Below are 25,383 nucleotides of genomic sequence, written 5' to 3' on the forward strand. Positions count from 1 at the left end.
TTGCAAGTTTAAGGCTCTGAAGCAACATTTGAAGATTTGGAATGAAGAAGTCTTTGGTAACGTGGAGAGAAATAAGAGAAAGCTATTTGAAGAGCTTCAGGCCTTTGATTCTATTGAAGGTAGTAGGGCTTTGGGCGAGGAGGAGCAACTAAAAAAGTCAGAGATTGTCAGCGAATTAGAGAGGGTTTCTCTGTTGGAAGAGATTAGTTGGAGGCAAAAGTCGAGGGTAACGTGGTTAAAGGAAGGGGACAAATGTACTAAATATTTCCATTCTATAGCCAACTCAAACAGAAGATACAATTCTATTGATTCTTTAATGATTGGTGATTCACTCTCTTCTAATCAGACAGAGATAGGCGATCACGCGGTTCACTATTATCATACTCTCTTTTCTGAGAAGTACAGTTGGAGGCCTTCGTTGGATGATCTATCCTTTGACACTATCTTGGAATCAGAGGCTAGCTGGCTGGAAAGACCTTTTGAGGAGGAGGAGGTTAGGAAGGTAGTGTTCGCATTGAAGGGAGACAAGGCACCAGGTCCTGATGGTTTTTCCATGGCTTTCTTCCAAGCTTGCTGGGAAGTATTGAGTCCAGACATTATGGAGGTTTTTTCTGACTTTCATGAGAGAGGTGCGTTTGAGAAGAGTCTGAATACATCGTTTATTTCTCTCATTCCAAAGATTCCTGGAGCTAACTCTCTCAAAGACTTCCGACCTATCAGTCTTGTGGGAGGCATCTACAAGATCATTGCCAAAGTGTTGGCAAACCGACTGAAAGGGGTCTTGGAGAAGGTTATCTCCAAATCCCAGAGTGCATTCATCAAAGGGAGACAGATTCTTGATCCAGTCCTTATTGCCAACGAATGCATTGACAGCCGTGTAAGATCAGGGGAACCAGGTGTCATTTGTAAAATGGACTTGGAGAAAGCTTATGACCATGTTAATTGGAATTTTCTTTTGTATATGTTGAGGCGATGTGGCTTCGGGGGAAAATGGTGTTCATGGATAGCTCGATGCATTTCTTCTGCGCGGTTTTCGGTTCTAGTCAATGGCTCTCCTAATGGTTTTTTCAGTAGTTCTCGAGGCTTGAGGCAAGGGGACCCCTTGTCACCCCTGCTGTTTGTATTTGTTATGGAGGCTTTGAGCCGTATGATTACACAGGCGGTCAGTGGGGGTTTATTGGAAGGATTCTTAGTGGGTAATGTTTCTATCTCACATCTTTTGTTTGCCGATGACACATTGATTTTCTGCAGTGCTCGCACATCTCAGTTACAGAATCTGCGGAGTCTTTTTCTTTTGTTTGAAGCAATCTCGGGTTTGAAGGTCAATTTGGCAAAATCCAATTTAATTCCAGTGGGGAATGTTGAACAAGGGGAAAGATTAGCAGACATCCTAGGGTGTGAGGTTGTTTCCTTACCAGCAAAGTATCTCGGTCTTCCTTTGGGGGCTTCCTATAAGTCTACACGTATATGGGACGGAGTTATTGAGAAGATAGAAAAGCGGTTGGCTAGTTGGAAAAGGTTATATCTTTCCAAGGGTGGCAGAGTTACTCTTATTAAGAGCACCCTTTCCAATCTTCCTACCTATTATATGTCTTTATTCCCTATTCCGGGGAGTGTTGCGGCTCGGATCGAAAAATTGCATCGAGACTTTCTATGGGGAGGGTTGGGTGAAGAGGTTAAATTTCATTTGGTGAATTGGGCGAAGGTCTGTACTCCTATTTCAGAAGGAGGTTTGGGTATAAGAAATTTGGTAATGTTCAATCGAGCTTTGTTAGGGAAATGGTTATGGCGATTTGGGTTGGAAAGAGATGCTTGGTGGAGAGGTGTGATAGATTCCAAGTTTGGTAGCATGTGGGGTGGTTGGTGCTCCCGGGAGCTTGTAGGGGCTTTTGGAGTGGGGTTGTGGAAGAATATAAGGAAAGGGTGGGAGACATTCTCCGGTTTTACCAGATTTGAGGTGGGGGACGGGGAAAGAATTAGATTTTGGCATGACTTGTGGTGCGGAGACTCGGTTTTGAAAGAAGTCTTTCCTGATTTATTTGGTATTGCTCGGGTGAAGGATGCGTCAGTGGCAGACAATGTGGAAGTTTTGGGCGGTTCAACTCAGTGGAACGTGAGCTTTGTCAGAGAGGCGCATGATTGGGAAGTGGATGTGTTTGCTTCTTTTTTCCAGGTTTTACATGCAACCAGAGTGAACAGAGATCGGGCAGACAGACTTTGGTGGGTGGCTTCCAAGAAAGGTTTATTCAAGGTCAAGTCTTTTTTCAGATCTTTGACTTGCTCTGGTGATTCTTGGTTCCCTTGGAAGTGTGTGTGGCGGACTCAGGCACCTCCAAGGGCAGCCTTTTTTACTTGGTCTGCTGCACTAGGAAAGATCCTTACTGTGGATAATCTTAGGAAGAGGCATTTGATCATTGTAGACAGATGCTGTTTATGTAAGAGAGACGGGGAATCTGTGGATCACATTCTTCTACATTGCGACGTGGCGTCAACTCTGTGGAATAACATATTCTCTCGGTTTGGCATTTCTTGGGTAATGCCTAGAAGAGTGATAGACCTATTGGCAGGCTGGTGGAAGTCGGGGAGACCTCTGAGTGCTACAATTTGGAAGATGGTTCCTATTTGCATTTTTTGGTGCGTGTGGAAAGAAAGGAATCGAAGGTGTTTTGAAAACTTGGAGGGTTCCCTGGAGGAGGTGTTAGAGTCTTTTTTACTTACTTTGTATAATTGGTCGATGGCCTTTTTGTACCCTATTTCAGTCAGCTATGCTGATTTTTTTGTTCGTTTTTCTCTTTCTAGTTAGGTGTTTCCTTTTGTATACGTCCAGTGTACTAAGGGGCGCCTTACGCTTTCAATAAGACTATTATTACTTATCAAAAAAAAAGATAAGCAATTACCCCATCCACTGCCATCTCTACCCTCCGGAACTATAGCAAAACTATGCCACCCTCCACCACCATATTTCGATAACTCCAAGAACCTTCCGTGATTGTTTTCACGTCACTACGTAACATACACCGTATTTCCCACTCAAAAGGCCCCACAAAAATCTCTCAAGTCTTTTCCTTTAATCAATTCCACCAATGACTTCGTCAACCAAACCACGCTCAGCCTACCCAAGACCACCACTCGGAAAATACCCCTACTCTCTGCTAAACAAACACCACCAATCCCAATGTCAGAGAAAATCTCAAATGGTTTAAATTCCACATAAAAATATCCCAAATAACCCATCTCTCAATCCAAATAACACAAACAAACAGAATTTCGTTGACTAACCTCCGATACAAACCTTCATCAGCCACCCTCACTATCGTACACAGTGAAGATCAGAAAAGGCCTCCATTGGCTATGTCAAAACTAGGGACAATATCAGAAGGAAAAAGTGGTAAACAACTTCAAGCATACCTTGGAAACTTATCCATGAAAGAGAGTTAGTTTGTAAACTATTTACGCTTTGTGTTGGGTTCCTTTGAGCCTGTTCAGAGTTCATTAACATACAATAATTGTTCGTGAATGTTTGCTTAGGTTTCTAAGTGAAGTGTGTTGAATTCTTGAAGCGAAGAAAGGGGTAAGTAGATGTGATCATACCTTTGCTTTCTTTAAAATCAATATCCTATTTTTCTTAAAATTGTTTTCAAAGTATATGATGTAATGTTAGCCTTTCTTTGGTAGTCCCCTTTAATGTATCCTAAACTATATGTTTGAAAGAGGGTTCAAATGTAAATGATTTTATGTGCATGCTTCCGCTATATTATGAATATGTTATGATGCTTGATGAGAAGTAAATGAAAAAAAAAAAAAGAGAGAAAAGAAAAAAAAAAAAAAAAAAAAAAAAAAAAAAAAAAAAGGAAAAATAGTTGTATGAATGCATGAAATGTTTTAGATTGTTTTCCTTGGTCACATGAAATAATGTGCGATGATACAAGAGCTAATGAGCGGGAGCAACTATCTTGTATGGTCCGCCGAATGGCTCACTCGAGTGTACCATAGTTTATCGAATGATGTCCATATCCCAGACGCGACTCCACCAGTTGCCACAAGAGTGGAGCCAAGATCCTCGTGATCGCCAACCCTTACACACGGGGCATGATTGTGTGACGGCCCCTCAAGAGATTAAAGGAAAAAGTTTTTTGACATATGTTGACTTGTATTTTTCATGTTTTTAAAATAATAGTGTTTCTAACTTCGTTAACTACTTAATGAGGATTCGACTCAATCTTTGATTTTATGTTTAAAACAACCCAAATAATGCCGTGGATGGTTCTACAAGCCAGGAAAACTAGAGTCAAAAGCCTTCACCTAGAAAAGGACTTGAATAAGTGCACGTAGCACATTAGTTTGTTTTGTTCCAGCATGAATTCTATATTAAGACTAAGGTAAAGGTTAAGTTTTAATGGGATGTTATTATAATTATGCGAAAACTTCACTTACTACGCCTTATCTTTCATCACTTTTGCAGTCATACCCTTAAACTTTAAAAAGTGTCAATTTAGTGTATCCATCTTTCAATTTTTTTCAATTTCAATCCTCCGTTAGAATTTTCCGTTAAATCCTAATGGAGGGGTGTCAAAATTCTTAAAATACTCATTTAAGGGAAAAAAAAAAAAAAAAAAAAATTGCAAGAATTTAGGCATTGATCAAAATTTAACGGAATTTGCAAAAATACCCATGCTTGAATCTTTATTTGTTTTTATTTTTTTCAAAAGAGAAACAGTGGTATTTTGAAAATTTTGACAGGATTTAATTAAAAATCCTAATAGAGAGGTGAAATTGAAAAAAAATAAAAAATGGATAAACTAAATTGACACTTTTTAAGGTTTAAGGGTATGATTGCAAAAGTGGTGCAATTAACTTTTTAATTGTTATGAGACGCTTAGTTTACTTTGATTTTCACTTTATGGAATTCTTGTATCCTTATGTTTCTTATTCGAGCGATGCGTAATATCATCTTCATCTATATTAACTTTATGAAGCAACTCAACTATCCCATCCTTTGTTGCACCCCCCACCCCTCATGATTTCCTTTATCCCTCGTGTGTTGCAACCCCCACCAACCCCCCCCCCCCCCCCCCCCCCCCCCCACCCCTCCAGCAATTTTGAGTGGTTTCCAATTGTTTTCTTGTCATAGTCATACCAACGAAAAACATTTGAATATTATTTTCAAGGTCTCAACCAAACAATAGAAAATTAGTGATTTTCCCCAAAAATATTTGCCCTCGTAAACTATTTTATGTCAAAACAAACACAGAATAAATGGCAGCTTTTCCCAACCATTACAAATATGATGAAAGCGAGTAACATGTGAAGAAGCAAGGCCTTACGAAGTTGAGTTAACAAGGTGCACCACTCTCTGCTTGTATGTACGGCACTGTTCCACCAAGTCAACAACAACCTCCTGTCTAAGCCCCTGCGAATAGGATCAATGATTATCCAGCATGCAATACAGATTTATGAGAACTGTGAATTGCAATAAAATAATGACAAGGATTCATAAATCTAGAGAAAAACTTTAAATATTGAAATTGTTTGCAATTTATATACACCAAAAATTTGTGTGGCATCATAAATTAAATAGATTATGACCCAAACATCCAAATAGCAGAGTTTTGATGAAAATATTAGTTTATTTGAAAAAATTATTCACCATCTATATTACCGATGCATTGTTCACATGATAATGGTCTTATTAAAAGTATAAATTCTAAATTTTCTTCACATTTCAAATATACCTCTTTGTTCCCTGGCTCTAATGCGCTTAGCATTTCTGCAAGGACATCCATGATTCCTCGTGCATTCTGTATTTCTGACAGGCTTGCAAAAGAAAATTCAATTGAAAAAAAAAAAAATCATCAGTCAATAAAACTGACTAGAAAAGAACTTATAAAAATGTTATGCAACCATCAGCACTGGTAATGTCTGCTCAGTCCAATATTGACTACTCAAAAATCCTCTGATCCAAGGAACATCCCTCTGCTCTCTTCCAATTTAAACCATCCACATCATGCAACTTCAAGTCACTGTTAATCCGGTACTAAATCCCTCTCCCTAAAAGCTTGAGAACTAAATGAGTAGTGGCAGGATTTTTACTAGTAACCATACCAAGTACAAGAAGAAGGAACCAAGAACCATAGTTTTTCATCAATTGCTCCTCAAACAATAATATTGAATTTCAGAACAGGATAGGATACAACACTTGCCCCAAAAATCAAGGAAAAGAACATGCTGGCTACAATACACTTGATATATAAGCATTAGAAAAGCATATAGTTTGACATGTCTCATCCAACGATGGCAATGAAAATCTGGTACAGGTAGAGCACATTTATATGAGATTGGATAACTGCCCCCATAATCAGATGTATTTCCATCATGGGCTACTAAAAAAGAAGAACCAAGTTAAGTAGTCAGACAAATGTGTATGTTGATTAACAAAATGATTGCCGGGTTAGTTTCCATATAGATAATAGAAAAGGAGTTACAGATGTACCTCAGGGTTGGAAACTCAGACTCTGCAGATGACTCGGCTGTCTCTTGCTGATTTTCAAGATTGCGTAGATTATGAGGATAAGCTGTCAAGGGTTGCGTTTGTGGAGGTGTGAACACAGGCGCAGACATCTCAGATCTCTGAGGGAACACTGCTCCAGCACGCTGAGACAATTATGGGCTTTGACTCAGAAAATGTGAAGATGGCCTAATTATTATCATAAGCGCCACGATAATGTAACATTAATGAAATGGCAAAGTCATACTAATTTAATGGTGCATAAAAGGGGTTACTTATCTCACAATTTATCAACCAAGTATCGTCTAACAGAAAAGATACTTCAACAGAAAATCCTACGTAAACTAACCAACAATTCTTGGTATGCAGCATAATACTGTGGGTATCTTGCTCTTGGTCCTCCAAAAGCTTCTTGCCAAGTATCTATCAGGATCAATATCTTCTCTTTGACATGAAAGTCAGGCTACAATATGTATCAGAAATACTATGAATAAACCATGCTACAATATGTATCAGAAATACTATGAATAAACCATATCAAACAAGATTAAATACAAAGCTGGGTTGCAATCATAATATTCTAGGAACATTCTTGCCTTCTTCTTTACTATCTTCACCATCTCATGAAGAATATCCTTCTCTGCCACATGCATATGCACAATGTCCCCACAATTCTTTATGATCGTCTCCAATAGCTAGAATACAACGACCAGACAAAAATAAAACAAATTTAGTCCTTGTAAGAAAAAGTCATTAAAATGACAAGATATAACAACTACATCACTGATTCCTTATGCCAACAACCGAAGAGATTGTAAGTAGAATTTCATGCAGACCCAAAAGACCATATCAACTCATCAGGCATTATAAATAAATTTAAATCAACTTACCTCTGAAGGTGACATCATTGAACATAAGCACTTTCTTTTCTTTTTTTTCAATATTCCTCTCCCCTTTGAGAACTAAGCATAATAGGAAAAAAAAAATATTGGCTCATCCACTTGGGGATAAAGCCCGAACCTTCCACTACCATTTAATCAATTCTGTTCCACTATCTTGTCCTAGATCTACATCTATATTAACTTTTGACATATAAAAGACATGATGCTTCAAACTTCAAATACCAACAAAAACTTGCAAACTGCAAAAACAAACGTTACCAAGCCAGCTACCTCCTCCTATATCCTAAACACAAACTTTTTCTCTCAAGAAAAAAAAAAAAAAAAAAAGATTTACAGGAAAAAACCTGGAAAATAGATGTCATCAGAACTGTATAGATCAAACAAAAATTGAGTTCTCTCCTCATCCTGAGAGTTGCTTACAGATCCCAGCTGAACAAAATCTACCAATCCCCAAAGAACTAAAGACACTTGCATATCTTATTGTTGTTTGAAATCATCACATTTCTCAATTGAAATAAAAAAATAAATAAATAAAAAAAACACACACACACACACCATAAAAGAGGGCAGACCACACGGACTATCTCAGCTTGATATTTATCCAGCACCATACCAACTAGATAGATTTCTCCAAAAAAAAAAAAAAACAGTTTTTATTTCTTGATATGCAACAAATAGCTCATACCACGCTACGATCAATTAAAGCACTAGATATGATGCTAACTAGCCAAAGGAATAAGTAACACAATCTTGAGAGGTGAGACATGCAAGTTGTGATTCAGAAAGGTTTTCACCATAACTGGGTTCAACAGATTAAGAGACAAATCACTGAATTTATGAAAATCCAATCCAATCACATGCATCTGTACATGAAAATGTTTTCTTCTTTCTTCATATACAAGAAGAGGTTCCATGGCTGATGTAGCCATTCTTTATCCCTAATCCTAAGAGAGTGCTCCCAGATCTAAAAGTCTCAGGCATACAACATCACAGAGTAGGCTCAAAAAGAGAATATACCCCTTCTCAATTTCCATATAGAACTGATGCAAAACAATGAAGAACATAGCATAACTGCAAGCTCTGCCAAATATTCGTCTCCCAATAAAATAAGCAAAAGAGATCAACAGAAACATTTTAATTTGGATATATATTTATATGGCACAAGTCAGCTATGCCTCTAAAAGGTAGATGAAGCGTTAATAAAACTTAGCCAGATGAATGATATCATGCTCAAAGATTATAGATATCCAAGGATGCTATCCATTGCCGTTCATATTTAACAACAGTGTTAGGATAGTAATCTAATCTTATCTGAATGTTTTAGTAGTCTATCTTGTTTAGAAATTGTGATAAACTGTATCTTGTTGATAGACATTGTGTTAATCTTCAAGTGTAATCTCCTCTATAAATAATAAATAAATGAGTGGGTATCTGATAAGAAATTAGCCCACCATTTATTTTCTCAACATGATATCAGAGCATTCTTACAAAAACAAAACAAAAACAAAAAAAAAAAAAAACAACTATTTTTTGCCCTCATTCAACCTCACCTTCGTTCCTCTTCCTTTCTACTCACATACACGATCACCTTTTGCCCTCACTCTCATCCACCCACGCTTCCTTTCTTCCTTCTCACCTCTCTGTGTTTGACAAAGTGAGCAACTGCGGAAGCAAATGTTCTTTCAGTTCCCTCTGCTTCCAGACAAGACTATTTGATGGTCTCAGTTGAGTGACTTAGTCTTTATCAGATAAGTTCTAGTGTATGATGGTTTATGGTGATTTAGACAGCAGCTCTGCAACACAACTACAGTGGTTGTTGGTTGTGGTTGTCTGTTGTGGCAGTTGGTCATGTTTGTGGTGTTCTCCAGTGAGTTGCTACCGTGGTTGGTAATGGTGTCTTCGTTTCTAGTGATTCCAGCGGTGTCTCCCTTTCCAGTTGTCGTCAGTTTTGTCTATGGTTTTTTTTTTTTTCTTGTGATGATATTGCTAAGCTCTTCATGATCGTTGCGGTCACCGGAGTTTGCAGAGGATGGAAGCATTCGGTTGGGAAGAAGGTGGTTGTTTGGTTATAAGCTTGTGATTATCCTAGTTCTGATTAAGAATATCCCTATTCCCGCTTCAGTTTAGTTTTTCTATCCATCTGGACCTCCTACTTCAGCTCCGCCCATATATGTTATGAATCTGGTCCATTGTTTCTCTTTTTGGCCTCCTCGTTTAGCTCGGCCCATCTACATGATAAGCATGGCCCATTCTTCGTGGTTAATGTCTTTCTTTGTTTGAGCCTCCTAGTTCAGCTCAGCCTATCTAACATTAGGATTATCTAATCAGGTCAAACTCTTACCATCTAACCGACAACATCTTGGCAGGTTCAGTCGTTTGACGTCTTGGTCGATTCAGCCGGTTAGGTGGTTTCCAACAATGTCTCGGCTGTTTCGATGGTTTCCAACGATGTCTCAGCTGGTTCGGTGGTTTCCGATGACGTCTCAGCCAGTTTGAGACTTCAGGTGACATTTTTGTACAATTCATTGGTTTTCGGCAACGTTTTTGGCCGGTTCGGCAGTTTCCAGCAACTTTTTCAGCCAATTCAATGATTTCTGGCAACTTTTACGGCCAGTTCGGGGTCTGAGGTTGTAGTATTTCGGACAGTTCTGTGATTTCCAGCAGGTTTTTGGCCAGTTCAGCAGTTTCTACGGGTGTTTCGGGAGGCTAACGAAGCTGTATCGCCCAGATTTTTTTTTCTCAGTCAATTCCCTTCCAGTTTGTCTCTGTTCACGCCTTTTCCAGTTACCTCGACACTGTTTTCCTTCACTGCTGCAATATTTCCATTGACTCCTATCACTTAAGGTACCGTTCACTTCTCTTGCTGCTGATTGTTGATTTTCATTGGTCCTGAAGAAGCTGTTTTTTTTTTTAATATCATTGTAGACTTGGTGTTTGGTTGCTTTGGTTGCTGGTTATTATTTTCTGGCGTAGCTCTTGGTTGCTGGCTATTATTTTCTGGTGTATTTCCTTTCCTTTTGCTGTTATGTTAATGGAAGCAATTACATTCAATGGGCTAGATCAGTTGAGGTTTTTCTGAAAGCAAAAGGAAAAGGCAGTCATTTAAATGCCGGATTGCCTTCCTCCACTCTAATGCTTTTACTGTTTGGGAGTAAGAAGAAACTCAAATAATGACTTGTTATGGTATAGTATGGATGAGCAGATAGCTTCTAATTTTATTTTTGCTCGGACTGCTAAGGAGATTTGGGATCTTGCTGCTGACTTATGTTATGGTGTCAACAATGTAACTAGAATCTATCAAACTTCTGAGTATTTCTTTCTACAACCGGATGATAAAAGTTTAGAGGAAACTTATTCTATGATGATCAGAATGTGTGAGGAACTTAATCAGTACCCCCGTTACTCCAGACATTAGAAAGATGGAAAAACGGAGTGATAAAATGCATGTCATTCGGTTTCTGTCTGCTCTCTGACCTGAAACTGAACTCATCCAGTCCCAAATCTTAGGTAGCTCTGAGCATCCTTCATCTCCAAATTATCTGACACCGGGTCTTCTACTGAACAGGCAGCTCTTGCTGTCTCGTCTAGATGTAGTGGTGGTCATGGTAATTGTGGTGGCAGGGGTGGTAGAGGCCATGGCAGAGAGGAGGAAGATACGGCGGACGTGGTCAGGGCTCCAGACAGTGTGTACCAATTGTGGTGTCTGTGGAAATCAATCAACTATTACTAGGACATACATGCTAACCTACTGCCAATCAAGTATCCTCTACTGATCATTCAAACCAACAGGCCTCATCAGTGTCCTATTGTCTTGACAAAGGAGGACATTGACAAATTCTTTCGTCAACACCAAAATCAGCCATCATCTTCCTCCACTGTGGTTCTTTCTTTCTTTTTCTAATTACTGTGGCTCTTACAAAAACAGGTACCGCATCCTCTTCAAATTCATAGATTATTAATTCTGGAGCTAATGATCATATGACAGGTAATTCCAATATCTTCTCCTCTTGGAACCGATCCTCCCAGAAAATTGTTGGGCTTGTTAATGGCTCTTTTATTTTTATTTTTTATTGATAAGTAAGAAACCAATCTTTTTAAAAAAGCGTAAGGCGCCCCTTAGTACACTTGGAGTATACAAGAAAAACACCTAACTACAAAGAGAAAAGTGAGCGAGAAAGTCAAGAAAAGAAAAGGACAAAGGGTAGACATAAGGAATGATAGAACGAGGAAAGAATCTCTTCCAAAGTACTTTCCAAGTCCTCAAAGATCCTGTTGTTTCTTTCCCTCCATAGACACCAAAAGAGGCAAATAGGTGTCATTTTCCAAACCGTAGTGCTCCTTGATCTTCCAAATGACTACCAACATGCAAGCAAGTCAATAACCGTCTAGGCATAACCCAAGACATCCCGAAACGACTGAAGAGGGAACTCCACAAAATAGAAGCCACATCACAGTGGAGAAGGAGATGATCCACAGACTCCCCAGTCTTCTTACACATATAGCATTTGTTTATCACGATAACATGCCGTTTCCTGAGATTGTTCAGGATGAGAATCTTGCCAAGAGCCGCAGTCCACACAAAGAAGGTAGCCATTGATGGAGCTTGAGTGCGCCAAACACTTTTCTAGGGAAAAAGGCTACTACCGGAGCTAGCTAAGGAGTAAAAGAAAGACTTGACTTTGAACACTCATTTTTTGGAGGAGACCCACCACAACTTGTCTTCACTGTCTCTGCTCACTTTGACCGAGTGCAACACTTGGAAGAAAGAAACAAAGACATCTACCTCGCAATCGTGGGCCTCCCCAGTGAAGCTCACGTTCCACTAGATTGAGTCGCCCAAATGCTCCAAATTATCCGCAACAGCAGCACCCTTTACACAGGCAATACCAAATAAAGCTGGAAAAGCTTCTTTGAGAGCCGTGTCCCCACACAACAAATCATGCCAAAAGCTGATCTTGGAGCCATTCCCCACGACAAATCTAGTGAATCGAGAGAATGAAACACAACCTTTTCTAATCTTCTTCCACACCCACAAGCCAAAGGCACCTGTCGGCTCCAAAGGACACCACCTGCCCCATAGGCTGCCGTATTTAGAATCCACCACACATCTCTCTCAGACCCAAAAGCGCCATAGCCATTTGCTAAGCAGGAAGCGATTGAAAGCCCTCAAATTTCTGATCCCTAGCCCTCCCTTGGAGATCGGAGAGCATACCTTGTCCCATCTAACCATGTGATATTTTAAATTCATCGCCTATCCCCCCCCCCCCAATTGAAAGTCTCTTTGGAGCTTCTTAATGCGATTGACCACACGAACAGGAATGAGAAAGAGAGACAAGAAGTACGTAGGGAGATTGGAGAGAGTACTCTTGATGAGGGTAACCCTGCCGCCCTGGATTAATACAATGTTTTCCAACTGGCCAAGCAACACTCCATCTTAACCACAATATCATCCCAGATAGACGTAGCCTTGTAACACGCCCCAAGCGGCATACCAAGATACTTCACGGGTAGAGAGGAAGTCCCGCAGCCCAAGATAGCAGCCAACTCAGCAACCTTGTCCACATTGCCAACAGGGACCAAGAGGGATTTGGCCAAATTGACCTTTAAGCCAGATACAGCTTTGAAGCATAATAAGAGGACCCGTAGGTAGCGAAGGTAAAAGAACAACAAATGTTTTACCTAATGTTTCCCTATCGTCAATCTTATTTGTTCCAAAATTTTCAACTAATTTGGTTTCAGTCAACAAACTCACAAAGCTCTTAAATTATTCTGTTACATTTTTTTGCTCACTATTGTGTCTTTCAGGATCTAAAGATAAGGAAAATGATTGGTGGAGGTCATGAAGTGAATGACCTCTACAACATAAATGTTACACCAAGAATTCAAGAGTTCCACTCTTCTTCCAGTCTCCATCCGTTCCAGTGGCATTGCCACCTTGGTCACCCACCAGTATGTGTCTTGCGTCAATTAGTCCTACTTTAAATAATAAGATTGTAGTTGATTGTGATACTTGTCAATTGAGTAAGCATCATCATGCTTCCTCTTATTCTAGAGATAGTAGTCGTGAGTCTATACCATTTAGGTTAGTTCATTCAGATATTTGGGGTCCTTAGAAAGTTCCTTCATAGTTCATATCTTGGTTACAGGTACTTTGTTACCTTTGTTGATGATTGCCTTAGAAAGTTCCTTCATAGTTCATATCTTGGTTACAGGTACTTTGTTACCTTTGTTGATGATTGTTCTCAAATAATCTGGTTTCTTCTTAATAACATATTGTTCTGAATTGTTTTCCCTTTTCAAGTCCTTCTATATGGAAATTCAGACACAACTTGGTTTACATTTATGTATTTTGCATTCTAATAAGCAAAGAAATACTTCTCTGCAACATCTGTTGATTTCTTTGCGTCTCATGGTATTATGCATCAATCATCATGTGCTTATACACCTCAACAAAATAGGGTTGCTGAACATAAAAATCATCACCTATTACCAACTCGTGCTCTTTAGTTTCAAATGAACATTCCTAAATCTTCTTTGGAGTGGTGCAGTCTTAACTACGTGATATTTAATCAACTACATGCCTACTCAACTTCTTGATGGCAAGTCACCCCATCAAGTATTGTTTCCAGAATAATGTCTATTCTCTCTTACCCCACAAGTTTTTGGATGTGTCTATAATGTTGATAATCTTAGTCCATGTACGGATAAGCTTGATCCACACACTCATAAATGTGTCTTTCTTGGATATTCTCATACTCAAAAAGGTTATCAGTGTCACAGTCCTATCTTAAGTAAACATTTTGTCTGTTGATGTTGCATTTTTTGAAACTCAACTGTATTTTTCTACTCAATCTAAGAGTCCATCATTTGATCCCCATGATATCCCATTACCTGTTCCTATCTCTATTACTACATCCATTCCTTCACCCCCTACTTTTCAGGTGTACACTCGTCGATGTCGAAAGGACATGCACTCCTCAACACCACCAGTTTCTTCTCTGTCTGTGGATCCCGCTCCTATATCCTCTAATACATTACCTATTGCTTTGTGTAAAGGTACTCGCTCTTGTATTGCACATTATCCTATATCCTCATGTAACGACTCAAAGAAAAGCGTTGGTCACATCTACGCTATTATCCCAAAATGACTAATCAAATTGGAGCTTCTCTAAAATTCTTTATAAAGCTCAATTTCACCTAGTAACTAAGCAATGTGAGACTTAGCACTAATAATTATCTTTATGAATCACCCACTCTATGTGGGATACTCCACATCATGCAGACCTCCAGTACTACATGGCATCACTATGTAACTCTGATACCATTCGTAACTCAAGAAAAAGTGCTAGCCACATCTATGCTATCATCTCAAAATGACGAATCAATCTGAAGCTTTCCTATAATCACTTATAAAACTCAGTTTCACCTACTAAGTAAGCAATGTATAACTTAGCACTCATGACCATCTCTTATAAACCCAGTCACTCTCTATAAAATTATACAAGAGAACTCCTAATACACAGAAAGAATACAAGAAAACCCCTAAAGTATTGAAAAAGATGAACAAAATTCCAAAAACTCAATAAAATTATAAACAAGCAAACTATTCCATACTACTCTCCATGTACATAAAGAGAGTGGAACATTATCTTCTTCAGCTCTAACATCACAATCACTATCTTCTTCTTTTTTATATATATAAGTAAGAAAACTTTATTAAAGAAAGCATAAGACGCCCCTAAGTACACAGAAAGTATACACAAAAACAACCAAAGCTACCCGCAAAAACCCACAACACCAAGGCCCCAGAAAACAAAAAAACCTAAAACAAACTACAAAAGGACCCAACTAAGAACAAGACTACCCACTACCCACCAAGGCACAACAAGCCTACAACATGTGTGCCTTGCCTTTCCTACGCCTAGAGGAATTTTTCGCGTCGTTGTAATTGATGGAGCTATGCAAATTCAGAAGCTCCTCTTTTTCTTTAAACTTCTGGCGCGCAATCACCTGGAATTCCTCTTCCATGGCATCCCGAATAGCCATGGCCTCCTCCCCAAAATCCCCATCCATCGCCCAATCTAAGGACAATCCATCCCAATAATCATCCTCTTCCTCCTCCAACACCACAATCTCTCCGTTATGATCAAAACCAACTAGCCAATTCCGGGATTGGGAGAAACCATTTAAGCAACCACTCGAAGGGGAGGAAGGACCTACCACCCCACCATTGTTGACCTCCTGAAGCGATGCGAGAGGGACTGAAACTATCAAGAGAAGGTTGAAAAACCCCTTCCTAAAAAGGAGCGTCTTTTTTTCTTCATTGCAGGAGGCTTTGCCACCTTCTCCGCTAGCAGCTCTGCAACCGTAACCCTCTTATCAGCGTAGCCAAAAGACATCATCGCAACTTCTAGGGAATCAGAAAGTAACACTGAAAAAGCTTAGAAACCTTCCCTCAGTTTTTTTGCCCTCCTGTAGTAACACTGAAAAGGCTTAGAAACCACCACGGGAGGGGCAGAACGCAGCTTCTCTCCCAAAACAGCTGCTCCAGCGCAAGACAGAGGGGCAGAACAGGGTTTAGGAATCTGAAGCGTCCCTAATAGAGTGAACTTAAAGACAGGAGCCAAAGGAGCAGGATCTGTCGAAAAACCCAGATCCGGTGCCGACGAAGGGGGGAAACCAAATACTTTAGAGGCTGGATTCCGGCTAGAATACACTGAAAACACCTGGGAACTGCTCGACTCACCCCCGAAAGAAGACAAAAATGGATCCGTCCCTGTAACTGCCGCCAACGAGGGCTCTCACCTGGGAAAAATATATATTAGCCCCCCAAACTACCACTCATTCTCCGGATGGCCCCCCAAACTACCAATACTTAGATTCTGGCCCCCCAAACTACCATATTCTGATTTTTTGGCCCCATCCGTCTATTTATGCCGTTAATTCTAACAGAAATTGACCAAAAACCCGAAAATACCCATCCTTTAACCGTAAGAATTTCAAAGTGTAGGAGGGGTATTTTCGAAATTCTGTTCAGAATTAACGGCATAAATGGACGGATGGGGCCAACAAATCAAAAAGTGGTAGTTTGGGGGGCCAGAATCTAAGCATTGGTAGTTTGGGGGGCCATCCAGAGAAAGGGTGGTAGTTTAGGGGGCTAAAACGCTATATCTATGGATAGCACCCCATCTTTGCCACCTAGGTGTTTCTACTTTTGTGGACTTTCTTAATTTATTAGATGTTCCTCCCGTTTAGGGGCTCTCTTGTATACTTCCCGTGTATTAGGGTTGCGCCCCTCTGTGCTTTTTATTGAATTTTATATTACTTATCAAAAAAAGAAATCCCCAACAAAAACCGACGAAGCTGGACTCGCACCTTCTGTGGCTCCCAATGCTGTAACCTCCAAACCCCCAGGAGGAAGCCGATTCAGAACCAACCCAGAAGACACCTCCGGTGTCGACTCCGGCAGGAATGGCGGCAAACAGGAAACTTTAGGTTTCCGCATGAGTCAGGCCACGCGGAAACCTAAGGGTTTTCGATTCAACCCCGACCCAGCAAACCGGTCCAAAAATCTCCTTACAACCCAGCCCAATGCCAAATAAAAACCGGGACCCAACTTACGCCATGTCCGCAATCTCAAATTTTCAAAATTCAAATTCGAACGAGAGTACTTACCTTGCAGTCGAACATGCTTGTCTTTGTCCAGCAGATCAAGCTAAAAAAACTCCAACGAGAAGTAATCCACCACCGATCTCGGATCGGCCTCTCCATGCCACCCCGCCGGAAGAAGATCAAACTTCACAAGGTTCCGCCAACGAAGCCCTTAACCAGGAACGACCACCACCCATGATGGGCAACACCTTCGCAAGTTTCTAGTGCAAAGCTGAATATCGAGCAATGTCTCACACTACTTGTGAACTCGTGTTGTTAAGAAACTTTCTTCAAGAAATCAGTTTTAAAGTACAAAGCAGCAACACCTATGATGTTGTTTTGTGATAATTAGGCAGCAATCCATATAGCGCCTAATCCAATTTTCATGAACGTACAAACATATTGAAGTGGACTATCATTTTGCTTGTGACAAGTTAGTCAATAAAGAGATTGTTACTCCTTTTGTGATGTCAAAAAATCAATAGCAGGTTTTATTCACCAAAGCTCTTGGTCATGGACAAGTTGCATACATTTTCTCAAAGTTGGGTTTATATGATATATATTCTCCAACTTGAGGAGTGTTAGGATAGTAGTTTAATCTTATCTGACTATTTTAGTAGTCTATCTTGTTTAGAAGTTATGATAAATTGTATCTTGTTGATAGACATCGTGTTAATCTTTAAGTGTAATCACCTCTATAAACAATAAATGAAAGTGTGGGTATCTAATAAGAAATTAACCCACCATTTATTTTCTCAACAAAGACAATCAGCAATGATACTAGAAAAGTAATTAACCTATTGGATACCAAACAAAAGAAGGTTGACCAAACCTATAATCAATCAGACAAAAATTTCCTACAAAATGGAGTTGTAAGAGTTCCTACAACCCAACCTCTAAAAAGTGACGTGTATCTTTTAAGCATGTGTTTCTTATTAATTCTATTAAAAGAGCATGTGAAATGCACATATTATAACAAAAAAAAAATGTGATTCTCACATGTTAAGGGACACATGTCACTTTCTAAGAGGCTAGCTTGTAGGAGTTCCTACAACCCAATTTGTAGGAAATTTAAGTCCTAATCAATAGCTGGTAAGCATTAATAAGTAGTTTGACAAAGACAAAACACAAGAAGAAATACTAACATCAAAAATTAAAAAATTAAAAATAGTAAAGACAATTTGTCAAAAAGATGTCAAAAATCAACAACATTTACTTAATTTTTTATAAATCCATATGCATATTCATGTGTGTGTGTGTGTGTGTACGAGTCTCTATCAAATTCTGTGGACTTACTGTTAGGGTGAGAAGTTGAACTTTTGGATTCTTACTGCCAATGCGCTTCTTTATACCTTTAACAACATCCTTTGCTTGCCTAACAATATATTATCAAAAAATTAGGGAAATTGAATGAGAAATAATATCAACATAAAAAAATCCAGTTGCCCTCTAAAAAAGATCAGAAGTGTGAGAATAAACAATGAATGTGATCACCATGCATGTGGCTCCCCCCCTAGTGGCGCCATGATTTGTAGGACATGACCTCCTTACAGGGAACCACGATGCAACATGCAATCGAAGAAGTGCAAACATGACTTATTCTATTCATATTTGGCACCTTCTTATCGTTCATTGTTTCCAACCATCAATGCATTACAAAAGCACAATAAATTTGTTCGAAAGCATTCTTAAGTTCTCACAAACAAGTTTATCTTCAACTTGTACGTCCCCTCCCTAATCAAAAAATAGTTTTAGAACCATTAAGATAATTGGAATCCTGATCTTTGAAATGAACGCGCTCGCTATATGATCACAAATCAACCAAACCATTCAAGTAAATAGATTTTACCACTCAAATAAGTTTTTAACTTGTTTTTATTTCATTATTGTTAAGTTATACAAGCATCCATCCAGTGCGTCTTGTATCCACAACCCTCCCTCCACTCCTTTCTTAAGAAGGGAGGAGCGGCCATTTGAAGCTAGAGTTCATTGGCCAAGTTCCGAAAATTTAGCACAGAAGAACAAACTGCAATTTTATCAACCAAACGCCAATTACAATAAACTACAACCCGACTGACCAAATGTGCCATCCCCATATTATTTAATTAACAAAAGTTTAATTCACAAAACTGATGCAAAAGTTCATAAAACCGCTATGGGTTTTCACTAATAGTGAAGCTCGCATTCTATATCCAAATAATGTCCCAAATAAACTCGATTATCTATCCAAGTCTGGCCCTGTATTGCTCTCTAAGATAATCAGAAAACGTAAAAAAAAATTTGAAAAAAAAAAAAAATCCTAATTAACTCTATATGAGAGACAATAAAGTAACGAGGGTTTTCTCGTTTAACGTTTAGCATCAGATTTTAACGTGGTTTTTCTGTTTTATTCCCTCGGCAATCAAACCCGAGGTAGCTACCTTCGATCAAATTAAAAACACCAATTCCCAATTCATTCACTAAATTCAAATATAAACTTTCAAAATTTCAAAAACGAGAGAAAAAAAAAAAATTAAGCAATTCAATCCTCAAAACACAACAGCAAAAGAGCCGGCATCAACGAAAACGAGAGGGAGATTGAAATCCAGTGCAACGCGTACCCAGGGTCCTGATTGAGCATGTCGCAGATCTCTATGTTCATAGCCCAATCTGGACCGATCAGCATGTCGCTCGTGGCTCGTTCCACCATTGAATTCACCATCTCCGCTCACCACCAAAAAGAATCCGATCCGAATATCAAACCGCTTCCGGCTCCAGACACTCACTTTCCCCGGCGAAATCGCAGACAAATACGGCGATACAACGGTATATTACGGCGACACTCTCTCTCCCTCTCGCTCTACGAGATCGCTATGTTTTCTACTTTTCCGTTGAGAAACAATTTTCGTTTTCCTTTATTTTTTGTTTTTCTATTTTTGGGTCAGAGGTGAAATAGAAAGGTAGAGCCAACCATAAGGCGCCACGTTATGAGTTGGAAGTGAGGCAATCCGTACTGACGTGTACTTCCCCTATACCTTGCTTTGGCCGACCAGATTTATCAAATGAATAATGATTCAATGCCACCTAAATATACAACTTTTCACCACCTTGTCTATGTGGCAAGGTGGTCCCCCACTATTTTTTGATTTTTTTTATTTTTTAAAAATAAATTAAAGTGGGGGACCACCTTGCCACATAGACAAGGTGGTGAAAAGTTGTATATTTAGGTGGTAGTGAATCATTACTCTTATCAAATAGAAGAATTATTTGCATATTAGGGCGGGTATCAGTTCAATTAGTGGTTTCCGATCCGGTTAACCGACAAAGTGGGTTAAGTTAGTTAATTCACCGACTTCATTTCGACAACCTATAATTTTAAAATTTTCGGTCAAAGCAGTAAGGTCAGTTAAAAGACGCTCGATTAAGTCGATTAAAAGGCAGTCAGTTAAAATCAATTAATGAAACGACATCGTTTTAATTTCAAAAAAACGAAAAAGGCAAAACGATCAAACGAAACACGTTGTTTCTATCCAAAGTGTCGGTTCGATTCAATCGGTTACAAGTCAGTTCAGTTCGATTAACCGGAAGAAAAAAAAAAAATAAAAAAATAAAAAAATAAAAAAAAATTAAAAAAAAATCACTTATATCGACTATCGAACCAGACTGACTTTCGAAATAAAAATCTATATCAACTACCTAACCAAAATAAATCGGTAGAGTCGGTAGGCGGTAGATGCCTGTTCGATGGCGGTCGATAGGCGATAATCGGATATTTTGATATCATCTTAATATACATCAAGTGTACACCAAGACATATTTAGTGTGGAATTCATGCATATGCCAAATCAGTGGTCAATATATTTGTGCATTTAGTGATCGCATATAGCATTGTGGGAACACCTTCTTTAAGAATGAATCCAAATCCTTTGGAACAAAGTGATAAAGAATATTTCACTTGATGTAAATTTAATGAGAATGATTATCCTAAAACTCGGACCAAAGTGTTTTAGTGATATTTACTAAAACTTTATTTTGTGCAAGGTGAGAGATGAAATCTCATGACGTACAAAAATGATATATCATGTAATTAAATCAAATTATGAAGGAAAAGAGGTAATGAACAAAGTTATAATGTATTAACTTTGGTTCAATTACAGAATAATTCCATAGATGTGTAATATGTAATAAATAAGTACGTCACAAGAATTGATTCATTAATTTAAAAATACATATTAGAGTGCAGTCACATTTGTTTAGTGGAATCAATTGTAATTAAATAGTGTCATGTGATATTGTCAGTGACCTATTTAAAGTTCATAGTATTTTTCCCTCTAGGTCCCTCTTTGAGCTGATGTAAATTGACCATTTGTTTTGAGCTTTGGTTATGCATTTATTTGTTTCAATTGTTTTATTTGATAAAACATTGACAAAAGGAATATGATTCCTAAGTGCTTATTACTTATAGGTGATTAGGCTTAGAAATTTATTTCCTAAAGGTTTTAGCAATTAAAGAGCTTTGGGCTCTTAGAATTTATTCCATAAAGCTTAAGTGGAGTTAAAGAAGCATTGAGCCTAAAGATAAAACCCAAGACCATGCTTAAGAGCGTGTTCAGCTACAGCTCCAGTTTATTTCCTAGCTTTATCATGATTGTAAATTCAAGTCTAAAAATAGAGGATTATAGTGAAGCATAATTTACCAATTCACTATATCAATAGTTTGTGAGTTCACAATCACGATCATATTCAGTCATCAAAGAAACGATCTGAAAGTTTAATCAATAACTCGAAAAAGATCAATAACGTGTTTTTGATCATTCAACATGCAAGGAGAATCCCAACCAAAGTCAAATAACCCTAAATGCCTAGGAAATGCCAAATTGGATTGTAAGTGCCCCGAACTTGTATATTTAATTTATCTAGCCTTGTTTATCTTGAAGTAAAAAATTTATTAAGATCGGTTTTCCACTGCTCTTACTTTGTACATGCATATAATCCCCCAACAAGAGTTTCCACCCAACACCAAAAGGTCAAGTTCCAGCACGAAACAATTACTTCCATGCCTTTTCAAGTCCCTGAATTAGCGTGTAACATGCAATGAACAAATAAGATCTCTTTGAGAAAGGCTTCAACCACAATGGCCATATTTTGTCCTTGTCATAGGTGTAACATCCAAGATATTAATTAATATTTTAAAACACAAATTATACTAATTAAGTGAATAATTAGGTAAAGAATGGAAAATGACACTTAGAAATTACTTAAAGTCTGAAATCTTGAGTTGGTGTTCGAACAGGTCAGGCAATAGGGTCCCGTTCGCTTCCATGTCCGGACGGCTTGTGGGAAGATTGGACCGAGAGTCCAAGGTTCAGCGTGTGTCCGGACGAAACCTCACCGTGTCCGGACAGCTTAAACATATAGTTCAATTTTGGACATATGTCCAGACGGGACATTTAGGTGTCTAGACAAATCAACCTGAGAGTTTGGATGCGCATTTCACAACTGGCATATCCAGGATTTAAGTTGGCTAAACGCATTTTTCAGCCCACTTTTTCCCCTCTTTCTCTCACCCACACGAAAATCTCTATTCTCTCTCCTAGGGTTTGCACCTAAACCCCTAAACCTTGTATTTTGAAGCTTCCAAACTCAAATCTGACACAGGAAACATGATCCATGATCCTTCGAGATATGCGGACGATGTAAGGAAAGCATTTTCTTTCTTATTTACACAAACAAGGTCAACCAACTGAATACGAGCTTGAAGAACTTCAAGATAGGTATCTTCTACTTGATTGGTTGGCTTCTTTCCTCTGCTTTCACTGGCCAACAATTCCCAAGCATCTCTTTCTTTATGGGCACCAAAGCCCAAAGAAGACTCCTCTTCTATCTGCTATCTCCTTGGTGGGAAATCATTGTTTTCACTGATTAATTTGAGGTAAATCTACAAACCCTAGCTTTTCTTACATTTTGTGTTAATCCTTAAAGTTTGAGCTTAAACCCTCAAATTTCTCTAGGCATGTTACGGGTCTATAGTTATATGGAAAGATGACTTCATGTTGAAGAAGAATACTTGATAGAGAATATAACTGTTGCTCTTAAAGCAATGCTCTTATTAGATAAGAACTTATGTCCCATTAGATAAAGGACTTAGTTATTGAATAATAGTCTTGCACTTCTAGTAGGATTCTCGTAAGATTGAAACAAGTGACTATGTTTCGGTAAATTAGAGACATGTTGTTTTGGTAGGACTCTTAGTATTCGTATATATATATTTAGGGAAAAGTACACATAACCCCCTCAAACTACTACTCAATTATCAATGTACCCCCTGAACTACCAATTGTGTCAATGTCCCCCCCTAAACTACCAAAAAATGTCAATGTCCCTCCTAAGACCAACAAAAAGACAAAAATGACCCTAATTTTTTTTTTGAATAAGACAAAAATGTCCTCATAAATTCAAAAAAATTAAAACTAAAACTAAATAACTTAAAAAAATAATAAAAAAAAAAAATTAAAAAAAAAAAAGAAAAATTTTTTTAACTTTTTTTTTTAAGAAAAAGCAAACAAAAAATAACTGATTTTTTTTTTTAAAAAAAATAAAACAAATGAAAAAAAGAAAAAAAGAAAAACCAGTTTTTATTAAATTAAAAAACAAAAAAGAACAATTTTTTTTAAAGAAAAAAAACAAAAAAAAACAAAAAATAACTGAAATTTATTTATTTATTTTAAAAAATAAAACAAATGAAAAAAAAACAGTTTTTATTAAATTAAAAAATGAAAAAGAACATTTTTTTAAAGAAAAAAAAAACGAAAAAACAAAAAATAACTGAAATTTATTTATTTATATTTTTTTAAAAAAAACAAATGAAAAAAAAAACAGTTTTTATTAAATTAAAAAAATGAAAAAGAACAATTTTTTTTTTTTAAAAAAATGAAAATTATTATTTTAAAAAATAAAAAATAAAAAACAGTTTTAATTTTTAATTTTTTTTTGGAATAATTTTTTGTTATTTTATATTTTTTTAATAATTTTTTTTAGTTTTTATTTTATTTTAATAATTTTATGAAGGACATTTTTGTCATTAGGGGGACATTGACATTTTCTGGTAGTTTAAGGGGGAAGATTGACACAATTGGTAGTTTGGGGGGTACATTGACAATGATGTGGTAGTTTGAGGGGGTTATATATGCTTTTCCCATATATTTAATTATGTTAGTAGTTAGTAGTTGAGTTATAGTCTACGTTGAAGTCTGTTTCTCATGAGACTTTTGCATTGCATTTTGTTATTTAAGTACTACAATGCTATGGAATATAATCAATCAAGAAAATTATCAAGTCTTGTGTTTGTAGTTTGAGAACACCTATAATTGCTCATAGGAGGTTTAGGATTCCTCGAAAATCCTATCATATTTATCATTTTTGTTAAGTTAGCATCCTACGTTATGTACGCACATAACAAAGTGGTATCAGAGCCAAGTTCTCATAACTCATAGCTTCAAGTTATGGAGGATCATCTATATCAACGTGTTAACGATATCATGCAAAAAAAAAGTAGATGAGTTGTTTGCCAAATTCGAGATCAGATTCACAGAGTACAAAAATGGGCATGACCCACTCCACCAAAAATTTTCCAATCACAAAGTAGTGGTCAAAGATGGTGACCACCATAATTATATGCGTATTGACAAAGAGGAAACTATGAATGTGAAGGATGTAGAAGCAAAAAAAAAAACCAGATGCAGAAGTTAAACTATACAGCGTTACCATCAACAATGAAGAGGAACTCTACGACGTTGTGTGGCCATGAGGGAGCATCACTGTGCGTAGCCAATTTGGGAGCCTCACTGTTGTACATGGCCATGAGTGCACAAACGGTTTGCACGGTCATCAAGTTGCACTGTCGATTGAGAAACTACTTGGAGAATGACCACAACGCAAGTGTTTGAAGACTCAAAACCTGCAATCTATTCTGCACCCGTTCATGATACTTGTTGGGTCTGGTGTCCAAAACTCCAATTGCATTGATGTTTCTTTTCTATAATTGTATAATATTGAACATTGGACATATATATTATTGATTTACATGTACATATATGTTTAAATATTTTCATATGATACACGTGTAAGGTCCCTAAGTTACATTGTATATGACTAAGGTGTGAGTAATGAAATTATCACATAGAAGATCATAGTCATAGGTCCTTGTAATTTATAAAAGATTGTTCGTAATCATAAATGGAATTGGGAAATCCATCTAGACTATAACATGTTAACCTTAACGATCTATCTTGATTAGGAGAAGCAGGAAGGGCTTCGGGTTGATATGTTGGTGTAAAAGTAAAAGGT

The 25,383-nt window shown here is 37.8% G+C and overlaps 1 protein-coding gene across 1 annotated transcript in view; it reads right to left on the reverse strand.

The window, feature by feature from the left end:
- The window catches only part of LOC133870767 (TOM1-like protein 9), a 29,561-nt gene extending 9,594 nt beyond the window's left edge, over positions 1–19,967 (reverse strand). Inside the window, exons 1-7 of the mRNA XM_062307973.1 lie at positions 19,659–19,967; positions 18,355–18,433; positions 7,102–7,200; positions 6,855–6,968; positions 6,491–6,651; positions 5,733–5,814; positions 5,325–5,410 (exon numbers count right to left, since the gene is read on the reverse strand). Of these exons, the coding sequence (XP_062163957.1) occupies positions 5,325–5,410; positions 5,733–5,814; positions 6,491–6,651; positions 6,855–6,968; positions 7,102–7,200; positions 18,355–18,433; positions 19,659–19,759 (722 nt within the window). The 5' untranslated portion in view covers positions 19,760–19,967. The remainder of the gene's footprint in view (positions 1–5,324; positions 5,411–5,732; positions 5,815–6,490; positions 6,652–6,854; positions 6,969–7,101; positions 7,201–18,354; positions 18,434–19,658) is intronic.
- Positions 19,968–25,383: the final 5,416 nt, after the last annotated feature.

This window comes from Alnus glutinosa, chromosome 6, assembly GCF_958979055.1.
Source record: "Alnus glutinosa chromosome 6, dhAlnGlut1.1, whole genome shotgun sequence".
Classification (NCBI taxonomy): Eukaryota; Viridiplantae; Streptophyta; class Magnoliopsida; order Fagales; family Betulaceae; genus Alnus; species Alnus glutinosa.